Source organism: Sturnira hondurensis, unplaced genomic scaffold (genome assembly GCF_014824575.4).
Source record: "Sturnira hondurensis isolate 20B ecotype Veracruz unplaced genomic scaffold, ASM1482457v3 Scaffold0010128, whole genome shotgun sequence".
In the NCBI taxonomy this organism is placed as follows: Eukaryota; Metazoa; Chordata; class Mammalia; order Chiroptera; family Phyllostomidae; genus Sturnira; species Sturnira hondurensis.
The window spans coordinates 30,698,547-30,723,144 of NW_028082759.1; the positions used below are offsets into that span (position 1 = coordinate 30,698,547).

At 40.7% G+C, this 24,598-nt stretch overlaps 1 protein-coding gene across 1 annotated transcript in view; it reads right to left on the reverse strand.

Annotated features, from left to right (window-relative positions):
* Positions 1–395: 395 nt before the first annotated feature.
* The window catches only part of GGH (gamma-glutamyl hydrolase), a 29,856-nt gene continuing 5,653 nt past the window's right edge, over positions 396–24,598 (reverse strand). Inside the window, exons 3-9 of the mRNA XM_037058620.1 lie at positions 21,794–21,844; positions 19,118–19,202; positions 15,926–16,064; positions 13,449–13,555; positions 7,705–7,795; positions 3,174–3,311; positions 396–1,132 (exon numbers count right to left, since the gene is read on the reverse strand). Of these exons, the coding sequence (XP_036914515.1) occupies positions 1,011–1,132; positions 3,174–3,311; positions 7,705–7,795; positions 13,449–13,555; positions 15,926–16,064; positions 19,118–19,202; positions 21,794–21,844 (733 nt within the window). The 3' untranslated portion in view covers positions 396–1,010. The remainder of the gene's footprint in view (positions 1,133–3,173; positions 3,312–7,704; positions 7,796–13,448; positions 13,556–15,925; positions 16,065–19,117; positions 19,203–21,793; positions 21,845–24,598) is intronic.

Here is a 24,598-nt window from a genome sequence, read left to right on the forward strand (position 1 = left end):
AGGGGAGTGGGAGGAGGAGAAGGGGGGAGAAGGTACAGAGAATAAGTAGCATAGACGGTAGGTAGAAAATAGATGGGGGAGGGCAGGAATACTATGGAAAATACAGAATCTAAAGAACTTGTGACTCATGGACATGAATAAAGGGGGGGATGGTGGGGGAGGGGTGTGCAGGGTGGAGGAGAGTGAAGGGGGCAATGGGACAACTGTAATGGCCTAATCAATAAAATATATTTTTAAAAACTTAAATAAATTTAAAAATTTAAATTAAATTTAAAAAAAAGAAACGGCTCCAAACTCCTCTCTCTCTTCCAACTGCTTGGCTGGGCCCAAGGAATTCCTAAATCTCAGAATTTGTGAGAGTATATGGGATAGTGAACAGTGAGAGAGGAAAGCAAAGACTGACAAATTTATTTAAATTTACCCAAATACATGTATGACCAAATGGAAATTATTTTCCATGGAAGAAAGTTCATTCACAGACAGTCACAAGTGCTCACGGAGGGCCCACTGGGCTGGACATTGTGGGAGATCAAACAGTTCAAGATGCAGACTCTGCCTTCCCTGTGGGGCCCACAGCAGGAAGGGAACCACAGGTACATGTACAGACACATACACACCCAGCACACGCACCGCACGGAATACCCCTGAGACTCAGGGAGACACGGCACACTGCAGGCGAGATTCAACGAGGCTTCAGCAAGAATGGTTTGGCTAGTTAGGCGGTGGTATTTATTTCTAGAATCAATCGGAAAAAATAAAATATTTGTATTTTTGATACATTTTTTCTAATTTTGAGATATAAGCTTTTACATGAAATACATTATGATTATCTGCCTCACTGATTATCAAATGTGATATAAATAATAAAATATGTTGAATGACACTTCAGAACCAGTAAAATCACAGAAAAGAGATCTCATGTGGCTTTCTATTACTGTCATAAGTATCAAGTTAGGAAAACAATTTCATCATAGAATTATTGAAAATTTCTGTTAACATTCAGAAAGCTCTCAATCAAATATGTAACTTTGTTGAAATGAAGAAATATTTCCAGTGTAAACTGGACGGAACTGATAAATCAGTGCTTTTTTCTCTTCAACATCAGATTTAAAATGATGACTGTTTTTCTGAGCTGCAAGAGAAAGAAAATGTGAGTTTTTTTAAAGTCGGGATATACTAGGGGACCCCCCCAAAATAGAATTATCTTCTGGAGGGCAGGCCCCTTGTAGTACTAGGCTTCCCCCACTAGGTCAGCATCCTAGGAACCTACCTGTATCGGCGTACCAGTTGGCACTATTGTGCGAAGCTGCGTTTGGCTTCAGTGAATTTTTTTTGAAGACCCTCAAAGCGTTTGCCCATTTCATGATGGGTGACTTGCAAGCACATCTAAGTACACCATGCTGAGTGTTGGGCAGTTTTTGACCAGAAAAGGCATGACTCCCATGTGCCACCCTCCCTATTCACCTGACCTCACCCTGAGTGACTTTTTTTTTTGTTTCCCTGGATGAAAAAAAGCCCTCAAAGAGAAACGTTTTGCCAGTGTGGAAGAGATGAAACAAAAAACAGCAGAAGCACAAAAAGGCACCAAAATCGATGAGTTCAAAAACTGGTTTGAGCAGTGGAAAAACGTCTTGATAGGCATTGTAACAAATGGAGAGAGCTTGGAAGGTGGCTGAAGTTCAAACGTGTAAGAATGAATACACAATGTTTTATAAATAAGTTCCACACTGTGAGGGGTCCCCCAGCATAATTTTCAAAAGGCTACTTTACTACGTCTTGTCCTATCCTTGGCACTAAGTTGGAAAATACCACCAAAGAGGAAACACGCCTTATGAAAGAACCTCCCCCAGAGAAAGCGGCACCTGAAGTAGAGGAGTCACCCGCTGGCGCTGCAGCTCACCGGCCCTGTCCTAGAGTCAACGGGGTGCTGCTCACGCCCCATTCATCAAACACTTACGAAGTGCCTACTGCACGTAAAATTTGATGCATTCCCTAGGGATGGAAGTACTCCTGTAAATAGGGCAAGGTCCCAATGCTCACTGGTCCACTTACCACACGGAGCCATAGATAGGAATGTTTTTATAGTCTATCTCCACTGAGATGTCTCAAGAGTAAAGAGGATGGGGAAATGGGCAAAGTTGCAGCAATTCGCAGAGATCAGGCAGAAACAGGAGAGGCACGGCGGCACGCAGAAGTGGACAGGGTCAAGTTTGGGTGTAAGGAGGCAAAGGCTCAGGTTTTACCCTAAGGTCAGGATAAAGTAACTACAGGCTTTTACGGCAGGTTTAAAAAGGATATTGGAAAACAAAGACCAAGTAGCAGCCTGAGAAGGGAAAATACCACAGCCAACTGCTCCACCCTGATCTCCTTTACCCCAACACGCAGGGCATGAAAATGATTCTTGGGGCTAATGCTACATGTGGGAGAACTTTTTTTTAATATGGGGTCTAATCCAGAGTGAACTCTGGAAGAAGCATTGTGCTTTGCTTGCCAGTGCAGCAGGAGAGTTGCTAAAACCTTCGGCCAAGCTTGGGGATAGACGCCAGCAAGGCTCGCGGATGTTTTCAATGGCTATGCCTTGCCAGGGTGAGGCCCGACCCTCAAAAGTTCTGTTTATAGCTCTGTCTTATTCCAGGCTCGCTCAGCTAAAACATAAGCATTCACAAGTAAGTTCTTAATTTTACCCACAAACAGCATAAAAATGTCTGTTTTCATCATGAAAAAAACAAGCAAAGCTTATTAACTTTTCCAACGTGCCAAGGCCTATGGGTAGGCAGCCTTAAAATCACAGAAGCATGAATATATACTCTGTTCATATAATGGCCTCGAAAAAATATCTGATTCTCAGAAAATGTTATAATTAAAGCATTAAAAAAAGAAGACTAGTTGGGGAGAGAGAATCTTAAAAAGTATTGAAAAAAGAAAAAACAAGTCAACACTCCTCATGCTATTGTTGAAGAATTCAGCCCACTTTAGAGTGTACAATTCTGTGAATTGAAATCACTGTTCTGGTTTTCCCTGAATGCCTAATAACTCAATTTCAGGGCTTTCACGTGATTTTTTTAGTTCAAAACACAGCATTTATGGAGCAAGAGTACACAAAAGTTCAGATGAAAAACCACACCTTCAAAACCACGCCAGTAGAGTGATAAAAATATATACCCACATATTACCTTCAGAAACAAAGAACTGTGCAAAATAAAATGCAGCCTTCACAGCATTAGGTGCATGGGAAATGCCCTTTAATTTCTTCCACTCGTAAGGAGGTTTCTCTGGATGCCACTGGACACCATATACTGGATACTTGTACCCTGCATGAAGAACACAAACTAGTAGGTAATTAAGTGGTGAGAATGTCTACAGTGTTACTTATGTTTTCTGTCCGATGTAAAAATACTGTAACTCACTACATCAGACAAAGTAAAACTGTGCTCACTCTCAGACACAAAATAAAGAACGTGCATTCACAGTCAATGTGAAAATTCACAACACAGTACTCTGCTGATTTTCAACCTTTTGCAATTTGTAATATTATTCATTTTACTAGATAACCAGAGTAGCGTGAAACAGTTGTGCCTCTGAATATATCCTAGTTCACCAGTCAAGTTGCACATGTGGTGACTGAGTTTCTTCCCTGAAGGGTCTCGTCTCCCCGGACTTCATACCGCATTTTCATCCCCTCCCATAATGCCTTACTCCTGGGAGAATGAACTACAACAGCACGTTTGGTACCTTTCATGCAAGCCAGCTCATCTCAGTCTGAACTGTGGCTTTCTCTCAGTTCACGACTTCACGGTGCAATGTTAAAGTAGTTTGTAAAAGGTTAAAATTGGTGTGAAAGATTTTTGGTGATATAGCTCAATTATTTTTAGGACTCTTAAATATCTTCATGATAAAAATGATGTTTCCCTAGCATTTACTTCAAAAAGCAATCTGCCCTGGCTGGTATAGCTCAGTGGATTGAGCACGGGTCTGCGAACCAGAGGATCGTGGTTCGATTCCCAGTCAGGGCACGTGCTTGGGTTGCAAGCCAGTTCCCGGCAGGGGACACACGATACATTGCGTGTCCTCGGCAGAGGCAACCATACATTGATATTTCTCTCCCTCTCTGCTTCCCTTCCCCTCTAAAGATAAATAAATAAAATATTTTTAAAAAAGCAATCTAGAATGGGGAAAAAGTAGGTATGAAACAAGAATAGCCACATAAGTGATGATAGTCATTGAAACCTAAGGTACGTACCTGGTGGGGGGGGGGTCATTATATTACTGGCTCTATTTTTATACGTCTTAAAAAGTCCATGATTTTTTAAAAAATATGAGTATGAATATTTACCTTCTGAAAAATTTATATGCTCATCTTTTCTTCTGCACATACTCCTTTTCTCATTTTAATTGAAAAAAACCCTTTCATCTATTATTTTTGCTTTGAAATCATAACTATGACCACCATGGGGGAAAACTTGCAGAAACGAAGAGAATTAGCTGAAAGCAGAACAACGCAGGGAAAAGAGCACTGTCTTCTCACATAGTACAGGTTCTACCCCTGCACCTCATGTCACAAGAAGGAAACCCATTCTATCCTCGCCTTCTCGGGGTTCACACGAGAAAACCACCCACCGGTCAGCAGCTCTGGTCAGTCCATCCACCCCTCTTCCTCTCTCTCTCTCTCTCCTTGTGACTGCACGTTCTTTCTGTCTTGTCCAGGACCACATGTGAAGCTACCAGCGGGTGACCCACAGGGGAGATGATTAGAAAATTAATGGTTACACACAGTTAACTGGAAGATGGCCTAATGTATTTCTTTGAGACATAAAGTGTATTATTAGGAATAAGAAATGTCTTAAGTAGTAAATTGTAACAAGGATTTATCAGACAGACAGACAAATGGGTGATAAATGAATGGCTACAGATATATACTGACAGAAACAGGCGAGGGTTACTCTAGTCAACTGCATTATTAAAAGAAGAGTGTAGGTTCCTGAAAACTGTAGGAATCACGCCCTAACCTCACTAATCAAGAACAAAAGTGTAAAGAATGAAAAGAAAATATGCAAATAATAGAGCATCTCGGGTGTTCCCATGTAGCAGGTGTGCGGGTATTTTTCAGATGATAAAACGTCCAGAGGAGCTCGGCACGATGGCCCGGCCAGGAGCAGAAGCATCATGGAGCCGGATTCCCTGCCTGCTGACCCAATACCCCTTCATTTAAATGATCGGCCATTCATTCAACATCTACTGAGGTTTATACAAAGTCCTGGAAGTACACAGAATAGTAAGACACAGTCCAAGCCGTCAGTGAGCTTTTTAGTCTCCGGGGAAAGACAGACCATCAGCAAATAAATGCAAAACCAGATATTCCTAGGTAGCATGGAGCAAGTAGAAAGCAGGGGTACTGAATATGTGGAGAGGGAGAATAATGGGTACAAGCAGTCTCTAGGAGATAAACCAGACCTGAGCCTTCAAGGACAGCCAAGAGTTCATTGGGAGCAGGAAGGAAGGGAAGCTTTTCAGAGAGGATAGACATAAGGAAAAACGCAGGGGCAAGAAACACTGCTATGTGGAGGGCCATTCGCCAAACAGGAATACAGCCTAGTGATGCAGGCAGGGAGGCATCATGGAGTAAACGACGTGGGAAATCTAGACTTTGTCCTCCAAGAGCTGAGGAGCCACTGCGGAGTGCTCGCCAAGCAGTGTGATCAGATGGACACTTCGGGGGTGTCCGCAGCGGCGGGCTGGAAGGCGGAATGTGGAGCAGTTAGTGAGGAGGCCAATGCGATGATCCAGGTGCAAGGTGGTTAATGCCGAGGTTGGATGGGGAGGACCAGAGACAGAGGAGAATATATCTTCTTCATATATCCAAGAAGAATTTGGGGAGTGAAGATGGCGTGAATTTTCTAGATTTGGGGAATGAGAGCAGAAGTCAGAGACAGCTCCCAGGTTCTAATTTGGGATGATTTGCTGAATGCCAATGCTATTGATTGAAACAAACAAACAAACAAACAAATACAGGAGGGGAAACACAGCTAAAGAGAAGATGATAAACTCAGGTGATACATCCACTTCAGATTGGATTGACCAACCTTCCCCAGGATTCCCCAGATATTGTATCTAAACCCTTATCTGACCTCCCCACAGAATCGAGACAGTGATGTGGCCAATCTTTGAATAACCCAAGGTACCTCTAATCTATTCCAGGTTATTCTGCTCCAGTACCCTGGCCTCTCATTAGCACTCACCAGGCTCAACAACTCAAAGGCTGCCTGCCAATTGTTTCTGCAAATTCTCATTCATGGTATGTTGCTTCCTTATTCATTTGTGATTTTCTGGCTATGAGTTGCTCATTTTCTTAAAACCTCAGAATATGGTAATTCCTTACAGTCTGGGATAAAACTAAGTTCCCCACAGAGAAGTATTTACTATTTGCTTCTGCNCCCACAGAATTGAGACAGTGATGTGGCCAATCTTTGAATAACCCAAGGTACCTCCAATCTATTCCAGGTTATTCTGCTCCAGTACCCTGGCCTCTCATTAGCACTCACCAGGCTCAACAACTCAAAGGCTGCCTGCCAATTGTTTCTGCAAATTCTTATTCATGGTATGTTGCGTCCTTATTCATTTGTGATTTTCTGGCTATGAGTTGCTCATTTTCTTAAAACCTCAGAATATGGTAATTCCTTACAGTCTGGGATAAAACTAAGTTCCCCACAGAGAAGTATTTACTATTTGCTTCTGCCAACAGGTGAGAGGAGGTGGGTCACTATCGGTCTGAGAAACAAAATGTTTGACTTGAGATTTCTCGAACTTCCCAGTCAGTACAACACAGGCCACACTCGAGCCTGTCACTAGGAATGCTTCAGGCACCCCACTCCCACAGGGCCAGGGCTCTGTGGTGTAGTGGTTGTCTTGCTCGCCTAACCCCTGAGAGCTCCTTGGTTCAAACCAAGGAGAGACATACATTTGGTGCTCTCTGCCTTCCAGATTCCAGGAGAAATCACCCCACCATCTCCTTCTAGGCGGCCCTACCTAAATACTCCATTCAGCTCTTGGAGGTTTAGGCCTAAGTATTCTTTATGTCTTGCCACTCCACCAATGTACTTAGGAAAATGTTTTTCTGTACGTCAGTTACATAAACATTAAACATTTCTTTTGTTGCTGTCTGGAGAAGAATCGGTCAGGGCACTGAATCCACAATACCACTGGGTGAAAAAGGTGAGGAGATTGAGAAAAACTCAGACACACACAACAGTACGATAACTACAAGAGGGAAAAGTGGGTGTGGGGAGGTATTAGAGGGTAAAGGCGGGGTGAATGGTAATAGAAGGGGACTTGACTTTGGGTGGTGAACACGTAAGCCATAATACAGATGATGTACTAGAGAACTGTACACTCAAAACCTATATAACTGTATTGACCAATGTCATCCCAATACATTCAATAAAAATAAAAGGAGAAGCCACTTTCTCCATTTATCTCTTCACCACTCTCTCTGCTTCCCTTCTTCCCCACCCCACACCGGAAGATGACCCAGGTAAACCACGTGCTTTGAAACACAGGAAAACACAATTCCTATCTCCAAAAGTGTCTTTGCTTCTCTCTTAAGACCCAAAAGTTAATGTGGTTTTATTCACAAAAAAGACAACTGTAAAATCAAGATTAATATAAACATAATATGTGAAAAAAATGTCTGTGTAGGGTGATACATACCTTCCATTGTAGAAATAAACTCAATCTTGCCATCAGTATTTGTAGTTAATACATGGAAAAACTCCTTCAACTTTTCATTCATTGTAAAATTCTGGAGTACAAAAATAAAACAAAAATAATTACTCCTTTAATTAATCTAAGTGCTTTAATATCTTTTTTTAACTTAACATTTATTCTATTTTTTTACATTACAATTTAGTCCCCTATACCCCTCTGTGCCCGCAACCACCACGCTGTTGTCCATGTCGATGAGTCCTTCTCTTTCACTCAATCCTTCCACCCCCTCACCCCACCCCCAGCTAGCTGTCATCCTGCTCTCCATCTGAGTCTGTTAGACCCCATTTTTCTTGTTAGTTCAGTCTGTTCATTAGGTTCCACATATAAGTGAAATTGCATGGTATTTGTCTTTCTCTGACTGGCTTATTTCACTTAGCATAATGTTCGCCAGGTCCATCCATGCTGTTCGAAACGGTAATTTTTTTTCTTTTTTACTGCTTATTCCATTGTGTAAACATCCCATAGCTGTTTTATCCTCTCATACACTGATGGACATTTGGGCTGCTTCCATATCTTGGCGATTGTAATTATGCTGCAATGAACACAGGGGTGCTTATGTCTTTCAAATTAGTGTTTTGGGTTCCTTAAGATATATTTCAAGAAGTGGGAGGGCTGGGTCAAAAGGCAGATCCTTTTTTAATTTTTCCATGTATCTCCATACCGTCTTCCACAGTGGCTGCACCAGTCTGCATTCCCACCAGCAGTGCAAAAGAGTTCCCCCTTCTCCACATCCTCACCAGCACCTGTTGTTTGTTGATTTATTGATGATAAGCCATTCTGACAGGTGTGAGATGGTATTTCATTGTGGTTTTAATTTTCATTTCTCTGATAATTAATGATGTTCAGAATCTTTTCCTATGTCTATGAGCCACATGTATGTCCTCTTGGGAAACGTGTCTATTCAGGTCCTTTGCCCATTTTGTAATTGGGCTGTTTGTTTTTCTGGTGTTGGGTTTTGCAAGTACTTTGTAAATTTTGGATATTAACCCCTTAACAGATATATTGGTGAATATGTTCTCCATTCTGTGGGTTGTCTTTATATTTTGTTAATGATTTTCTTAGCTGTGCAAAAACTTTTGAGTTTAACAGAGTCCCATTTGTTTATTTTTTTCTTTTGTTTCCCTTGCCTGGGGAGATACAACCCATAAAAAATTGCTCTGAGCAATGTCCTAGATTTTGCTGCCTATGTTTTCTTCTAGGATTTTTATGGTTTCAGATGTAACATTTAAGTCTTTGATCCATTTTGAATTTATTCTTGTATAAGAAGGTGGCCTAGTTTCATTTTTCTGCATGTATCTGTCCAATTTTCCCAATACCATTTATAGAATAAACTATCTTTAGTCTATTGTATGTGCTTGCTCCCTCTGTTGAATATTAATTGACTATAAAGGTGTGGGTTATTTCTGGGCCCTACATTCTGTTCCATTGCTTTATGGGACTATTTTTATGCCAGTACCATGCTGTTTTGATTACTATGGTCTTATAATACAGTTTGATATTAGGTAGCATGATTCTTTCAACTTGGTTCTTTCTCGGAATCTCTGTTGCTACATGGGGCCCTGTGTGCTTCTATATAAATCTGTGGAATATTTATTCTAGTTCTGTGAAATACATCATTGGAATCTTCATCAAAATTGTGTTGAATCTATAGATTGCTTTGAGTAGTATGGACATTTTAATGACATTAATTCTTCCTATCCATGAACACGGTATGTGCTTCCATTTATTTGTATCCTCTTCAATTTCTTTCTTCAGTGTCTTATAATTTTCTGAATACACGTCTTTTACATCCTTGGTTAGGCTTATTCCTAGGTATTTTATTCTTTTTGAAGCAATTGTGAATGGGACTGTTTTCTTAATTTCCCTTTCTGTTAGTTTGTTATTGGCATACAAAAATGCAACTGAGTTGTGGATATTAATTTTGTATCCTGATACTTTGCTGAATTCATTTATCAGTTCTGATAAATTCTTGGTGGAATCCCTGTGGTTCTCTATGTACAGAATCACGTCATCTGCATATAGACAGTTTCACTACTTCCTTTCCAATTTGGATGTCTTTCATTTCTTCTTGTCTGGCTGTGGCTACGACTTCCAGTACTGTATTGAATAAGAGGTGAAAGAGGACATCCCTGTCTTGTTCCTGATCTTAAGGAAATGCTTCTTAAAGGTCATATATGGCATTTATTATGTTCAGGTGTGTTCCTTCTATTCCCACTTTGCTGACAGTTTTATCATAAATGGTTGCTGGGTTTTATTAAACACTTTTTCTGTATTTATTAATATGATCATGTGGGTTTTACCCTTCATTTTATTTATGTGATGAGTCACATTTATTGATTTGTGAATGTTGTACGAACCTTGCATTTCCAGAATAAAATCCACTTGATCATGGTGTATGATCTTCTTGATGCATCACTGTACACAGTTTGCTAATATTCTGTTAAGGATTTTAGCATCTATGTTCATCAGATATTGGACTGTAATTTTCTTTGTGGTGTCTTTATCTGGTTTTGGAATTAGGATAATGCTGGTCTCATAAATGACCTTGGAAGCCTTCTCTCCTCTTGAATTTTATGAAATAGTTTGAGAAGCAGAGAAGTTAGTTCTTGGAATGTTCGGTAAATTCCCTGTGATCTGGTCCAGGGCTTTTGTTCGTTGGGAGTTTTTTTCAATATCACTTCAATTTCATTAGGTATGATCTGTTTGTTCAGATTCTCTGATTCTTCCTGATTTAGATTTGGAATATTGTATGTTTCTAGGAATTCATCCATCTCATCCAGGTTGTCCAGTTGGTGGCATATAGTTATTCATAACAGTTTCTTACAATCCTCTGCATCTTTTCAGTGTCAATTGTTATCTCTTGTCTTTCATTTCTGATTTTATTTATTTGGGTCCTTTCTTTTCTTGATGAGTCTGGTTAAAGTTTTGTCCATCTTGCTTATCTTTCCAAAGAATCAGTTTTTGGCGTCACTGATCTTTTGTATTGTTTTGTGTACTCTATTTTGTTTATCTTTGTTCTAATCTTCATCATTTCCTTCCTTTTACTTACTCTGGGCTTTGTTTGTTGTTCTTTTTCAAGCTCCTTTAAGTGTAAAGTTAGATTATTTGAGCTCTTTCTCGTTTTTTTGAGACAGGCCTCCAATGCTATGAATTTCCCTCTTAGGATTGTTTTCCCCATGTCCCACAGATTTTGGATTGTTGTGTCCTCATTTTCATTTGTTTCTATAGGTTTCTTCCTTGATCTCACTGTTGACCTACTCACTGTTTAATAACATGTTATTTAGATTCCATGTCTTTGAGTGTTTTCCAGTGTTCTTCATGTGATTGATTTCCAGTTTCATACCATTATGGCCAGAGAGGATGTTTGATAGATTTCAGTCCTCTTCAATTTATTGACACTTGCTTTGTGTCCTAACATATGGTCTATCCTAGGAAACATTCCATGTGCACCTGGAAAGTATATATGTTTTGCTGCCGTGGCGCGGAATGCTCTGAAGACATAAATTAAATCCATTTGGTCTAGTGTGCTGTTTAAGGCCTCTGTATCCCTGTTGATTTTTTGCCCAGAAGATGCATCCATTGAAGTCAATGGGGTGTTAAAATCCCTAACTATGACTGTATTTCTGTTGAGCTCTCCCTTTATACCCACAAGATTTGCTTTATATATTTAGGTGCTCCTGTGTTGGGTACATACATGTATACTAGGGTAATATCCTCTTCTTGGATTGTTCCCTTTATCATTTTGTATTGTTCTTCTTTGCCTCTTACTAAAGCCTTGGTTTTCAGGTCTACTTTGTCTGATAAAAGTACTGCTACCACAGTGTTTTTCCTTCTTCATTAGCATGAAATATCTTTTTCCAACCCTTTACTTTTAGCCCCTGTAAAGTTCAATCTTACCTGGGTCTCTTGGAGGCAGCATATATATGTCTTGTTTTCTTATCCATTCAGCTACCCTTTGTCTTTTGGTCGGAGCATTTAAGCCATTAACATTTAAGGTGATTATTGATAGATATGTATGTAGTGCCATTTTATTGTTAGACTGTTTTCCTCTTTTCTTCTTCTTCTTCAAGCCACCCCTCTAACATTTGTTGCAGTGCTGGTTTGGTGTTAACTTCTTCAGCTTTTTCTTTTCTGGGAAGCTCCTTATTTTTCCTTCAATTTTAAATGATAACCTTGCTGGGTAAAGTAGCCTTGGCTGTAGGTCCTTGCTTTTCATCACCTTGAATATTTCATGCCACTCCTTTCTGGCCTGAAATGTTTCTGGTGAGTAATCAGATGACAGCCTAATCAGTGCTCCTTTATAGATAACTATCTGCTTTCCTCTTGAGGCTTTTAGGATTCTCCCCTTTCTTTAAGCTTTGCCATTTTAATTATGATGTGTCTCAGTGTTAGCCTCTTTGAGTCCAACTTGTTTGGGACTCTCTGAGCTTCCTGGGCTTGTGTGTTCTTTTCCTTCACCATGTTAGGGAAGTTTGGGGGTTATTATTTCTTCAAACAGGTTTCGATCCCTTGCTTACTCCCTTCTCCTTCTGGTATTCTCATCATGAGGATGTTGTTCCGCTTCAGTTTTTTTTAATTCTTTTTCTTTTTTGCTGCTCTGCCTGTGTGTTTTTTTTATACCCTGTCTTCCAAATCACTAATGTGATCCTCTGTTTCACCTAACCTGTTTATTCCTTCCAGTGTATTATTTTTTTCAGATGTTGCATTCTTTGACTTGTCATTTTTTATGGTTTCTATGTTCTTTCTCATGCCTTTTAGTATCCTTATAATCACTGAACTCTCTGATAAATTGCTTGCCTCTATTTCATCTAGTCCTACTGGAGATTCTCTGGTTCTTTCATTTGGAGTCCATTTATTTGTCTTCCCATTTTGGCTGCTTCCTATTTTCTGACTGAGTTGTTAAACTAATCAGTCCTTAAACTGGTTAATCATTAAACTAATCAAGATGTAATTGACAGCCGGTTTAAGCACCACATGGTGAGGCAGCCTAATTCCTGTGAACAGGGATATTGCTTCCCCTCAGGTTGATGCCACTTGGAGACAAGAGCTCTGCCTGAGAAAGATGGCTCCTGCAGTATGAGGAATGACTCAGCACAGGGATCCTGGTGGCTGTTCCTTCAGTTCTCTCCCCAGAGCCACCAACCCCCAATTCTTCTCAAGTGTCTCTAGTCCACTCTGCCCTCTCACTGCTGAAACTCACAGTGAGTAGTTGCAAATGAAATTTTGTGCACTGGCCCTTTAAGAGACTCTGAGTCTCCAGACATCTCTCTTTAGTAGACCGAAACCCTGTTGCTTTTCACAGGTGGATGTTATCTGGGTTCCTTTCTGGCTCTGGTGCTATAGGCTTAAAAGCCCAGCTTGGTGTTTAGACCTTACACTTCTCAGAGGAAGCTCCCGGCCATTAAAATATTGCTCCAGATCTTCAGCTGCCACCCTTGGGAGCCCAGCTAGCCCTCTCACGTCGCCATACTTCCTACCAGTCTCACTGTGGTGAAGTGGTTTCTTCTGTCTACCCATGGTTAGAAGGTTTCGCTCCCTTAGAGAAGTTCAGTTGGTTATTCAGGATGCTTGCTCTACAATTTAGTTAATTCCACACTGGTCCTGGGAGGAGGTTAGTGTAGCTTCCACTTACTGCTCTGCCATCTTGGATCCCCTGCATTACTTTTATTATATAATTAATGTGCTACCTTCATGGAGAGGCTCCAGTTGTGGAAATTCGCAGTCAGAGGTTCTTCTGCTAATGACTGCAACAAGTCAGCAGGAAAATTCTGGAACATTCTGCTCTTCAACGCATCTAAAATAATTTAAATACAAGGGAATAATTTAAGTACAATAATTTAAGTACAATTTAAACATAGAAAAAATTAAATCCACTGAAGTCACTAATTGCCAAAGACAGGTCATCATTAAGATATAATCAAGATAACTAAGCAAAACACATCATTTCCACAGCGGTATGCTAGTCAATTATAGAGTTAGTTCAACATACCAATTCAAATATGCTTCATATTTAAGTACTTTTCTTCTAAAAATTCAACATTAATAACTAAAACTGTTCTGATATACTAAACATCAGGCTAGCCATAGAGTGAGCAAAGGAATCCTGAGTTCTGTAGATAGCACTGAAAAACGGGGAAGATTTTATGTATTTGTTATGTATTTCTTTTCCCAGGAAATTATCCAGAACTTTCAACAAATTTTCAAAGGCACCTGGGACTTAAAAGGTTAACTATACCAACACTGAAAGAAAGATAATATTCTTCTAATTACCAGGCCAAGAAATGTCTATTCAGTAAATAGATTAAAAACAGCAATGTACCTCTCTGAAGCCTCTGGAGTCTGACACCCAGACACAAGTACCACCAAAGGGATAAAAAGTTCCTGACGGTGTTGAAGGTGCTGAGGCCAGCTGCGCCTGAACAAGGCCCTCATTCAGGAAGCTAAAGGCTTCCATCAGCATCCCAGTACCTCAGATAATGAAAAAACCTCCCTTCAGTGGAATTTATGTCTTTTTCGGTAAAATCTGGGTTTTTACCACGCACAACCAAAACTAACTGACCTAATACATACACTTCCCACAGGGTTCTCACAATGATTTAAGGGAGATGGTGGGAGGAGGAGCTTTGAAAAGTATAGAGCGTTCTATAGGTTCCATGTATAACTACTACCGCTTTCCATCCAAAATGCTTATGAGAACAGAACAGCTGGTAGTATTAAATTTTGAGGATGTGCTGATCAAGTAACCTACAAGAATCATTATCTTTTTACAGTGTAGTATAATAAAGAATTTGTCTGGCTTCTTGAGTTCCTGACAGGGAGCTTCCTAAACCTAGGGCTTTCCTGAGGGGTAGCAGTATCTGTAATGTTTGCTGATGCGGAGGCTCACAGTAAGCCCCTGAGAGAGTCAGAACGAGGCTGGTCACCAGAAAGACTAATCCCAGGATTAGAAAAGGTTAGGAATCTGAGCCAGGGATGAGAGGGGGGACTAAAGACTGAGTTCAATCCCATAGCCAGTGATTTAATCAAAATCATTGCAATGAAACACAAATAAGCACTCTTAACACTGAAGCCCACTGCCATGAGCTTCCCAGTGAATGAATACATTGTTATGCCAGAAGGGCACTGACTCAACACGGAAAGGGCCTGGAAGCTCTGCATTCTCTCCCCACACCTCATCCCGGGTGTATCCTTTATAACGAAACTGACCATAAATACAGTGCTTTCCTGAGTTCTGCAAGTCATTCTAATGAATTGTGGGACCTAGAAGGTTCGTGGGAATTCCCAAATCTTTGGCCAGTTGATCAGAAGTGTGGGTGGCATAAACTGAGGCTAGTGTCTGAAATAAGGGCAGTTTAGTTGGGGAGATACCCTTCAACCGTGGAGTCTGCCATAGCTCCAGGTGCTTAGTGCTGGTACTGAACTGCAGTACACCCTGGCTGGGCTGAAGTAGAGCACGCAGCCAAGGGGGAAGTGGTGCACTATAATAATAACAGCTAACATTTATGAGAATTGTATTTAAAGTGCTTAGCACAGTATCAGAAAACATAAACTTTATTTAATACTCACCACCCCCACCCAAAAAAAAACTCAAGAGGAAAACTTTGTTATAAATCATGAAATTAAAGTTAAGATTGGTTAAGGGATTCCCCACAGTAACAGTAACAAAGCTAGAACTCGAAACCAGGTCCAACTTTAGTTTTATTCATGCCCTGTCCTGATAACACTAGAAGCAATGAGTTCTCAAAATTCGAAATTCCTTAAAAACCACCCTCATAACTTGAGTACAAAGGTGACCATTCACATTTTCAGTCTATGTAAATAATTTAAAATTAGTAAGTGTTATGAGTGTTTTTTAAATCCTCAACCAAAGATATGTTTATTGACTTTAGAGAGAGAGGAAGAGTGAGAGAGAGACAAAGAGAAACATTATTGTGAGAAAGAGGAGAAAGACACATTGACAGGTTGCTTCCCGAATGTGCTTGGACAGGGTATGTGCCCTGACTGGGAATCAAACCAACAACCTTTTGGTGTATGGATGGGATGATGCTCTAACTGACTGAGCCACCCAACCAGGGCAAGAGCATGAGCATTTTTTACTTGACATATACCACTTACTAATCTTGCCCTATTAATATTGTTAAAGGGTCAAGAAGACAATTCTTACCTCCAGTGAAGTTCAGGGGCATTGCAAATCCATCAGTATTTGTGTGGATTAATAAGTACTCTCCACTGGTCAGATATGAAAGCTCTTGTAATCCAAGGCATGTACCCCACACAGGAAAATAGTCTCCACTATCAAAACTCTTTGGAAGAGAAAACGAATCTTACTCAAACTTTTCAAAACAAAAATTATACATTTGGTATGTCATTACGAGGGAAGCACCGGAGTTATATATGGATTTCTCAAAAATTTTCCAGGTTCCATAAGTAGGCTATCACCATCTCTCTTCAGGCCAGCCTCCCACATAATAATTCAGTTTTAATCAACCAAACTATCCAACCTCAGCTGTCCTAGGAAAGAGACTGGCATCTGCCAGTCCACTACCAAGTAATACAAGTAATAATTAGGGGCTATAGATATCAAAGATGATGGTTGATAAATGCCTATTTTTCAATCTCCTATAAATCTTGTTGCCTGGATAGTTGTCTGGTATTAAACACACTCTTTCCTCCATTATTTCAGAATATATACTAATAGCTGCATTATACCACCTTCAGCTAATTAGATTTAACTTAGGTGAAATTCATGATCTGAAAGGAAAGGCACAGTAAGGAAGGAAAAAGCTGAACAAAAATAAAATAAAATTTTATAGAATAAAAGTTGTCAACTAAACAAGTGCAAAAACCTCCCTAAACAAGGGAGGTTTTTCTTCTTCTCTTTCTAAAAATATATTTTATTGATTACGCTATTACAGTTGTCCCATTTATTTTCTTCCCTTTATTCCCCTCTGGCCTGTCCTCCCCTTCCCACCTTAGTCCATGTCCATGGGTCATACACATAAGTTCTCTGGCTTCTCCATTTCCTATACTATTCTTAACCTCCCCCTGTCTATCTTGTACCTACCACTTATGCTTCTTATTGGCACTGGGTTTCTTCAAAGGAGGTCACAACAACTAGCATGACTGGGGAAAAAGTACTGTAGCCCCTGAGTGTTCTGGTTAACCGGATTAAAACCACATGCACTGATAGTTACAAAAATGAGTTTTGTAACTTTTCTAAAAACAGCTATTTTCCTGCATAAACTATACAATATAACCTACTGATAACTCATTTCAAATGAGGAAAATGTTGGGGTTTTTTTTCTGTTCCTCACTGACAGAAATAGAGAATTACATTAATTCCTATACTTTCCATTCCGAGGTAGGATTATTTTTTAATCTTCACTTGAGGATATGGGTTTGTTCATTTGTTTGTTTGTTTGTTTGTTTGTTTAGCGAGAGAGGAAGGGAGAAAGAGGAGACAGAAACATCAATGTGAGCAACATCCGGTGTACAACTGACACACCTTGATCAGGGATCAAACCTGCAACCCAGGTATGTACCCTGACCAGGAATTGAACCCACAACTTTTGCTGTACAGTACGATGCTCCAAACAACCAAGTCATCCAACCAGGGCCCCAAGGTAGGATTTTTAACATTTTATCTACAGGTCTGGAAAATTTTATTTCTAGAAGTTAAAATTGTATATGTTAAATTGAAGGGTTTTACTGCATTTACATATAATAAACACAAGAGAGGGTTTGACTGTTCTCTGTTTCCATATGTACCAGATACAATTTCTCAACTAAACGTAAAGTCTCTGCTCACTGGAAGCACATCTTTTGTTTGCCCTGATTCTCTGCACAGCCTAGCAGGACAGAGGGCCCAGAGGGGAACTGAGTAGACCCAACAGAGAGCCCACTTCCCAGGGCCTCTGCAATGAGGGCCTGGTGGCCCTCAGTGACCAGTGCTAACCAAGGAGTTCGGTGTGGCCAAGCTTTTTCCTTTGTTTTGAAATCTTCAAGTAGCTGATAAGGTTTTTTAAAATAGATCTTCGTGTCTTATAGGTTATGTGGCTTTTTTTAATTGAGCAAGCTAGTTATATGAATCTCTAGAAGGAAAACAAAAAATGACTAATTTGTAATGTTGCTATATATTTCTCAGATTCATTTTAAATCATATTATAAAATTTCAATTTTGTTCACTTTTTTTTTAAATCTTGAGCAAGCACTAAGCACACGAACCACACAATATGAAATGAGGAACACCTCAAAGGGTGTCAGAACCACGAAATCAGATGAGACATGAAGAGCCAACTTCAAGATAGTCTGTCTTCTGAACTAGAAGCCTCTTAATAAGGTCATGGACCCAGTCATAGTGCAGCGTAGGAGACAAAAGTGTTTGAACAATTCTGCAACAAAGTAGTCTAAAAGTGAGGAGGGAGTGGGGCGCCTGAGGCTGGAGGAGGCAGAGCAATCTCTAAAGAAGGACAGAGCCTCAGCCTTGAGAGACGACGGGGATGTACATCGAGGATGGAGTAGAAACAGACTAACAAGGGTGGAAAGTATTGCAGGAGGACAAAGAGTCTGTGCTGCAAATACCAACCTGGCTCCAGTGACCTACAGAAGGAAAGGCTGAGAAAGGCGGGCTGTGGACACACTGTCGGTCTTCAGCAAAAGGCTCGGAAGGACTACTGGTAATTGGGACTAGCCATGAAAAAGTTTTCAAACAAGTATTTCATATGCTAATATGCAGTTCTTCAGGAAAATATTTATGGGGGAGTGGGGAGACACTAGGTCCAGCATTATTAATTAGAAAACTAATTAATAGAGCTCTATTAATAGAGCTCTAACTATTAATAGAGCCTCTCCCCTATTAATAGTTCAGGGGAGAAATAGTGAGGGTCTGAGCGATGGTGCAAAGGCGAGACATTACAAAGGAGTCAAGAGGCTCTGCTTGGAAACTGAAAGTGACGTTAAGGTAACTGTGAAGAAACATCAAGTAGGCTGGAATGAGTCGGAGAAACGGCAGCTTTCAAGAGGAGATGAAAATTAATAACATATGAACAATGCCTGGTACATAACAAAAACAGCTTATTAAGCCACCTGGAGGACCTGGTTTATATTAGTGAGCACAAATAGCAAGTGGCCGTCAGCAGGGCTCTGAAGGTCCCCTGGAGCCCAGGATTCAGTTAAGTAGAAAATCAGTGATAGCCACCACTGGCTGCTTAAGAGAGGCACCTCCAAGGGCAAGCAAGGGGGAGGAGGCCAGGGTTAACCGTGAGAGAAGCATTACCATATGCTCGATAAAGGAACTATCCCCATGGAAAATTACAAAAAAACCCATCTGAAATAATAAGCAACAACTCATATTTACCTTTATGCTAAGGTTGTAAAATATTTGGGCTGCTTGGGCATAGCCTGACTTCCTGAGGTCAGCACTTCCTCCAGGGAAAAGGATCCTGAAACAACACCAGACGGGGGCACACTTCAACCCTGCCCCCACAGACACCAACCTTCTGAACTTAAAACAACTTTTTCCTTATGACATAGCAGCAAGATCATTACAGAAAATGAAAAAGCTATGGCCAAAAAATGAAATATTTATAATCCTACCCCTTTGTCAATTACCGTACTTAAGAATATTTGGTGCATATTCTTCCAAAACTTCTTTGATAAACAAGCTTATTTTTCATATGGATATCTTAAAGGTAAATAAACGGGGGAGGGGGAGAGAGTACACAGAGCTAAAAATCAAGTAGAGACAAAATTGCAAGCACAGGAAAGTTTAAATTAAGGTGATCCATGATGCCAAAAATCAATTAAAGTCCATAATCCTGAGTCAGTTTTGGTTCACACAGGTGTTTTTCCTAACCTGATCCTAAAATTACATGTAGGTTAGAATTATATATCCATGAGAATTCAATTTTTCATTACCACCCTGTAATCTCTTCAGAAACAGGCGTGAGATTAGGGAATTTTGAAAAGAGCACAATCGCAGACCTAGAAAAAGTACAGGGGACAAAAAGGAGGAGTAACAGACATCTGATTTTATTTTACTCTACCCATAAAGGTGAGATATAGAAAAATATCTACTATGTTTTCATATCAACTTTTTAAATTAACTATACATTTTAAACATTATAACAGGGTTTAAAATAAGCAAGGATGGTCAGAAGAGATTATAAAAGTCAGATTAAATGTACTGACATTTTGAAAACACTTAAATTTGAATTCAAGATACGTGACATAATGCTTTTGAGATTGTTGGCTCTACTCTATTGAACTTCCTGCATGAGCCAGGCTCAGTATTAGCCTGCAGGGCCAAAGATGAGTAATTTGTGCTGTTAGTAAAATCACAGTCTAGTAGAAAACATATAAACAAGGCGGCAGAACACCTGCCACGACCCTGTGCCGAAAACCCTACAATTCCAAGTGGATTGATGAAGACTCAGCAGATCTTCCTTCTCATTGACTCATTACTTAAAAAGCTTCATCTGATCACATCTAGTATTTTCAGCATGAAATTTAGTAATTTCATAAAGCACAACTCAACTGCCCCTCTCAGTTGACAACTGCAGTGAAGCCAGGCTCTGCCCCTTCCCCTCCGTGCGCCCCGGCAACAGGACAGCAACAGGATGGCAACAGGACGGGGCTACTGCGTCCCAGGGCTCAGAGAGGGCGCTCTGAGGCTGCAGAGAGCCCTGCTGAGTCCTGGTGAAGTGCTGAGGTCGTCTCACACATTCTCATCTGCGCTTGTTTATCTTTGTGCCAAAGGTCACTGCACATAATGGGCATTTTTAATGTTTTACTAAATTTAACTGATTTTATAGTAAACATTTTACTGAATCAAACTGAAGACTGAAGGCACGATTGTTTTAATCATGGCCTCTTTAAAAAGATAGTAATTTTAAAAAGCTATAAAAAGTTTTTAAGAAGCTCTTTTTATAAAAGCTTTACAGTGAGATAGGTTCCCTCCATCCCACTCCCAATCAGAAACAGCCACTGCTGAGGTGGGCTGTGTTGACCCAGGGACACAGGTCACACTTACCTCCTTGCCACTACCTGTGAGCCAAAGTAAATGGGAGCACACTGCACACGCCATTACGTGCCCTGCTCCTTTGTCTAACAAGGTCACATTGTCCAGGTAACAGCAGTGGTTCAAAGCAGCAGCTACAGACAGCCTCCTCCTTAATCTGGCACAACATTCTATCATACGCTGCCTCCTTTATTTACTCAATTCCCAACCGATGGACTTATGGCTGACTTGGAAATTGAGTGTACTGCAAACAATACTACAATGCTTATGTTTGGGTGCAACACTTCACATGTGGGAGTATATTTGTAAAATACAATTACTTGCAAAAGATTTCCTGGCCCAAAGGTATATGCATTTGTAATTTCAATAGACATTGCAAAACCGTCCCCCAGAAGACTATACAATTTACACATCCACAAGAAAAGTATGAGAGTATTGGTTCCTTCACACCTTCACCAAACAATATCAGCAAATTTTCTGATCTTTGCCAACTTGATAGTTTTAAAAAAGGTTTTTTTATTATGAGTAATGGTGAGCATTTTTTCATATTATTAGAAGTTTTTTTTCTGTGCGCTAACCAATCATATCTTTTGTGGCGATATCAGAGAATAGATAACTTTTTTCCAAGTTCTATGCAAACTAGCTTCTGGAAGAGAACCGATTAACATCCTTTAGCTTAGGACAACATAAATCCCCTAGACGAGCAGTATGCGCCGCGCCGTTTAAGTGTCTCCAAAATAGTTAAGACAGGCATTAAAAGAAGAAAGACTTTGTCACACATTAAAAGAAATCATATATGTCCACTTTGTAACATTTATTTCTTCACCTTCCCTCTCTCTAGGACTTCTGCATCTCTCTCTCAACAAAATAATTCTTATAAAAGAACTCAGGAAACCAATGGTACAGCACTATAAGATAGTTACACAGAAACACGTGGAATATTTACATGTTCTTCTTTGCAAGAGCAGACTACACAGGCCTCACACCAGCGTCTAGCCAGGGCTGCCAACTTACCCATTAATAGACCGGAAAAGTCTTTCGTACTTTGCCTTTGTAAGATCAGGCCTGAAAACGAGAAAAACAGTAACAAAACACTTATTTCCCAAACCTAAGAAAACAGTCAGGCTCTAAAGGAAGTTATCACATTAATTTTTAAAAGCCAGATGAAAAAATAATTCTTAAATTCTAGATAATATTACCATTCTACCTTCCTAGAGGAGTCTTTTCAAACAACAGTCACATAATTACATCCTTGTTTTGCTTATCAGAGGAGTAGGCATGTTTGTCTGTGGTCTAATATAATTTAATATTGTGATGTATTCGTATGCAAAATATTAAAGGCCGTGAAACTTGGAGATACAGAGGACACACTGACGGGTGCCAAACAGGAGGGGCCTGGGAGGCTGGGTGAGACCGTGTACACACTGCCATACACACAAACAGTCACGGGATGGAAAGTCCAGCACAGGGAGCAGAGTCAACAATACTGCACTAACTATACATGGTGTCAGACGGGCACTAACTAGGCTTCTCAGGGATCACTTCTAAGTTACATAAATGCCGAATCACTATGTTGTTGTACACTTGAAACTAATATAATATTTTATATATCAACGGTAGTTAAAATGAAAAACAAATTTTTTTAAAAAGGGATTTAAGCACCAGAAATATCTCTGCTCATCAATTAGTATTTTCATGTGAAGTTTAAATAAAGAGATTTCTAAATACACCTATCTGAACCACAGGCAGCCTCGGCAGATAAAAACAAGGCACAGCGAAGCCCTGACTCGTCCCCGCCTCACCACCAGCCGCAAAGGTCTGCAGACTGCTGTGTGTTCAAAAGACAGAGGAGCTGAGCACTAGGGACGGACTACACGCCTCACTGCAGACTGGCCTCATCTGCCTGGGCAACTACTCTCAGGTTCCTACAGCAAACACCTCGTGAAGACCTCCTAACCAATCACTGTGTTACTGATGATTTTATCCCCTTCTCTAGCAAATATGGAGGGGAGTAATCTGTGACAATTAGTGACAACCTTTAATTAAATCACAGCAAGGTGGACTTTCTCTTCTAGAAGGTCAAAAAAAAAATGTAAGAACGAGGGAAGAAGGCATCCTGTTCATGAAATCCCTCCATTTGGCAGTCTTGTGGTTCTGTAAAAAAGTCAGAAGGCATAATTCCCCCTCACTCTGACACAGAAGAAGTAAGTTGGTGATCAAATACCAACTACAGTCCATTTTGGCCCCAGGGAAGCTTTAGGGGGAGTCAGAGAATGTCTGACATTACTAAGTAGACACCTCTGCTGTCCTGAACTTGACTGCTAAGCCAGCAAACCCCTCTGGGCTCTCCTCTAAGTCCAAATGAGCTCTGCAAGATCAGCTGTGTTTGAAATTGAGAGTCATTTTCTGGCAGAGAGGCACAGACCACTGCAAGGATTCTTCCCACCATCTCACATGGAGGAATGATGGGCAGTGGCCTAGACCTGGGAAGTGGTCAGGGGAGAAATGCGAGTTTGCCTGTTCCCACTGCTCTGCCAGTTCAATCTGCCCAAATTGTGCCAATGGAAAAGGGAACCATTCGGGGCCCAGAATCTTCCCCGTGGATATTTAAACCAGGATGGACAGCCACCACCATCAGGAAACCATGGATTTGGGTCACTCAGCTGCACCCCAGGGACTTCTAACAGCTAGCCATGCAGGCCAGCCTCACTCATTTCATTAATTCTGAATAAATGCCTCCTGTGTTGTCCATGACTGAATTTCTGACCCCTGCTTAGCACTATTAAGGGCCTTAGTTGTTGAATGCTGGTGGAGGGGATTGTCACAAACTCAAGAGCCTCAGAGACCTGCCAGGGAAAACCATACTTCGAATGCAGATGTGATTTGCATTTGTCAGACTTTCCTGAAGCAAAAGAACCTCTCAATAATTTGCTCTCTCTTTAACTAGAAGAACAGAGAAGCCTGGTAATGATGACAAACGACACAGCATGAAAAGGAGTGACAGGCATGGATGCCACTGAAGAGCACTTGCTCCATTTCAAATCAGCTCCAGACAACTATCTTTTAAAAAGAGAGAGAGAGAGAGAGAGAGAGAGAGACCAGAAATCCAGACTTTTGTGAAGTTGTCTGATTTGTAAATGATTAAAATGTTTTAAAATGCTGCATGAACAAAACACATTCTTGAACCAAAAGCAGCCCAGGGGGCGCCACATGCTGCCTCTCAGGGTGGGGTGCTCTGTGGGTCCCCGAGTCCCACGGGAGGAATTTCTGATGGCCTGAGAGCACCAGGCGCCTGACAGCAAGGCGGCAGAAAGAAGGCAGGAGACCACAGACAAACTGTTCTGCCTATTCCAGAGTTTTGCCTACATCTCCCATCCTCCTCCTTTTCCCTTCTAAACTATAGCAGTTGGCTCCCAGCATCCAAAATGCAGAAACGAACCCCACATTATCAGTGCGATCCTCTGTCTCATTCTACATTAGGTAATCCTTGCAGGTTACCCTGGGGGTTTAGTTGCTACATACTACGTTGTTTTTATAGGATCATATGGTTCTAATTCTTAGCAATTCACTTAAAATGCACTTTGGGCCCTGGCTGGCGTAGCTCAGTGGATTGAGCACGGGCCTGAGAACCAGACGATCGCGGTTCGATTCCCAGTCAGGGCACATGCCTGGGTTGCAGGCCGGTTCCTTGCAGGCTAACTACCAGCAGAGGACGCACAAAAGGCAACCATACATTGATGTTTCTCTCCCTCTTTCCTTCCCCTCTAAAAATAAATAAATAAATAAAATCTTTAAAAAAAAATGCACTTTGGGAAACCG